Source organism: Taurulus bubalis, assembly GCF_910589615.1.
Source record: "Taurulus bubalis genome assembly, chromosome: 5".
Taxonomy (NCBI): domain Eukaryota; kingdom Metazoa; phylum Chordata; class Actinopteri; order Perciformes; family Cottidae; genus Taurulus; species Taurulus bubalis.
Genome location: NC_136593.1, coordinates 14,860,761 through 14,863,635, shown reverse-complemented (window position 1 = coordinate 14,863,635; position 2,875 = coordinate 14,860,761). Strand labels below are relative to the sequence as shown.

At 45.6% G+C, this 2,875-nt stretch overlaps 1 protein-coding gene across 1 annotated transcript; it reads right to left on the bottom strand.

Annotated features, from left to right (window-relative positions):
* Positions 1-799: 799 nt before the first annotated feature.
* Positions 800-2,401, bottom strand: LOC306736882 (G-protein coupled receptor 61-like; the record flags this gene model as incomplete). Its single annotated transcript, XM_079218567.1, has 1 exon — positions 800-2,401. The coding sequence occupies exon 1, from the start codon at positions 2,201-2,203 to the stop codon at positions 800-802; it is 1,404 nt and encodes a 467-aa protein (XP_079074693.1). The 5' UTR covers positions 2,204-2,401.
* Between the last annotated feature and the right edge of the window lie 474 nt (positions 2,402-2,875).

The window sequence follows — 2,875 nt, the reverse complement described above, 5'->3', positions numbered from 1 at the left end:
ATCTGTAAACAACTCGTAGCAATTCCATGAGAGTTAGGCCACAATATGTAAATCTGCTAATCGATTATAATCAGATTGGCATCAGGGTTAAGAGTGGCATTATCTCTGACGAAAGCACGGCTACCAATCAAAAGTGACAGAAGTGCTTTTCCCTCAATGAATCCCCTAAATACTTATAATTTTGTGTATTTTATTGCTGTTTTCTTCAATATTACTTCTTAGAAAAGATCAACTTACTGGAGACTCAAAAATGATTGATTTGGCAGTTACAAATATAGTATCAGTTGATTTTGTGGAACCGTTTCATCTTCATTTCTGAATACCAAAGGCTTCACTGCACAATAATGTAATTCATTTCAGCAATCATTCCCTAATTTTCTGATGAGAAGGAATTTTATTAAAACATTAATTCAGTTACCTTCATAGAATCAAACATATAATGAATGCTATTTTTATCTTTAAAAAAGGCTTTAACTAGTTACACCAATAGTAGTCATAGAAGTTGTTTACTGTACAGAGCTGAGTGGTTGTGTGGAAGGCCATTGTTGCCATTTTAAAAATCTAGCAGTAATTTCCCTGTTCACAAACAACAGTTTCAAACACATCTCAAACAACTGCATTTCATTGTATCATTGTAACTGTTAAAGAATGAAACTGATGAGGCAAAGTGCAATGATTCAAAATACAATTTAAAGTTGTTTCAATTAACTGAGCTACCTGTTGGATTCAGTTTAGAAATAGAGAAACATGTTTTCACAGAAAGAACTCCTGAAACTGAATGATTTTCAGACATTTAAAATTAATTTTCGGTATATATGTGGTGGTTTTTTGCCTGCTCCGACTCAATAAACTCTGATGTCTCCTCTGCAATCTGTCCAGGGATACGGAAATCTATCGGTATGGACTGTGCTGGCTCGGGTGGTTGGGACTGTGCCACAGGGCAGCAGGCCTCCCCTTTCGGGCTGGAGGTGCTGTGAGAGTTTTGAGGATCCATGTTGCATCCGGTGCCCTGAAGAAACTGGAGGAAATTCTCCTCTATGGATCCTTCACGGCTGGGCAGTCTGTCCTCCATCTCAAATCCTGCTCGACGAAACAGACAAGGCAGATGCTTTCCCAGCTCCTCCCGGATCTGTCTGTTGAGACAGCCATAGAAGAAGGGATTGGAGGTGAAGCAGAAGTAACCAATCCAGGTGACCACCTCCTCCAGAGATGCTAGTGTGGCTGGAGGGCTGGCAGACAGTGCTGAATACAGGTGGAAAGTAAAGTAGGGCAGCCAGCAACAAAGGAATTGCCCACCTACTGCTGCCAACACTGCTGCAGCCTTACCTCCCCCAAAGGGACGCTGCGGAGTGGCTCTGTCTGTCCCGGTTGCTGTCCCAGAGCTGGTAACCATCGTGGATCGGCTGCTGAGTGATTCTGACCGCTGGCGTCGAGGCGTGTCCATCCAGGTAGGAAGAGGCCCGTGGTGCATGGCTGCTACCCGAGCCACTTTGAACATATTGCAGTACACAACAAGAATGACCAGTAGTGGACACAGGAAATACACTAAAGTAAACAGGGCCATGAATGCCAAGCGGTTTGAGCCTCCCCCTGTCCAATGGAGTGAGCAGCGCCTGTGACCCTGAGCAGGTGGAGATGGGACTGCCCCTCCTCCTCCTCCAGCAACCCCACTACTCTCAAGAAGAGGAGTTCTTCCACCTTGCAGGAACCAAGCGAGCAGCGGCAGAGCAGACATGGCCAGGGCATTGACCCATATCCCCACCAGCACTGACGCTACCAGGCCAACAGTCATTTTTACTTCATAGCGCATCGGGTGTATGATGTAGTAATAACGCTCAACATTGATGACGGAGATAGAGAGGATGGCAGCGCTAACTAGGCACACACTGAGAAAGAGGTAGCTCCGGCACAGGGCCTCCCCGAAGAAGGCTCGGCTTGAGAGCATGCCAAGGGGCATCAGCACCAGGGCTGCCAGCAGGTCCACCACGCACAGGTGGAACACAAAGGCAAACTTGTGGAGCTGTGGGGCCTTGGCAATGACCGCCATGACAGCCACATTACTCACCACAGCTAGCAGATCCATGAGCAGCATGGCCAGCAGGGTTAGCGACTGGGACACAGCCCAGCCCTCAGGCAGAAAGGAGGCAGACAGGTTGGAGATGAGCTGTGGAGGTGGGTGGGAGGAGTTCCACATCGGCTCCATTGAAGGGTGGGATGAAGCAGGCAGGCAGGAGCAGTCACAGGCCCATCACCCATCCTTCAAAGCCAGGAAGTACGGCCAGAAAACAGCGGCTAGAAAATGAGGTCAAAAGCTGCCTTGTAGTCCCGCGGATGATGCTGCAGGAAGTTCAGATTGTATGATTCCTGTCCGTTTAGAAAGTCTTCATGTCTGCTGTCAGTCACAACCCACCCTAAAAACAAGAAGGAGAGATGGAAATAAATTGTGTGCTCATCTGAGTTTGCATGTGTATTCTCCTTATTTGCTCTTTAGGGTTGTATGAACTAATCCTTCCAATCAGTTGCTCGTGCTGAGTTTGTCCCAGCTATTAAGATTAATACACGCGGATTCGAAAAGCCTCCATAGCTTCTCAAATCTCTGTTAAGGTAATCCAAAGCCAGTCCTTAAACCTTTTTAGCAACATGCTGAGAAAACCGAAGGATTATTTTAACAATCATAAATCAGCATGCAAAAGAGTTGAGCTACTTGAACAGATTATAGTTAATAAATCTGCAAACAAATCATGATGCCCAAATCAAACATGCATGATCATACTGATCCGCTAGAAAAAAATAACTTGAACTTTGAACTACCTTCTCTACACTAAATAAATAAAGATAAATCCAGTCTGCTCCTTAGCTGAGAAACTGTGATTAA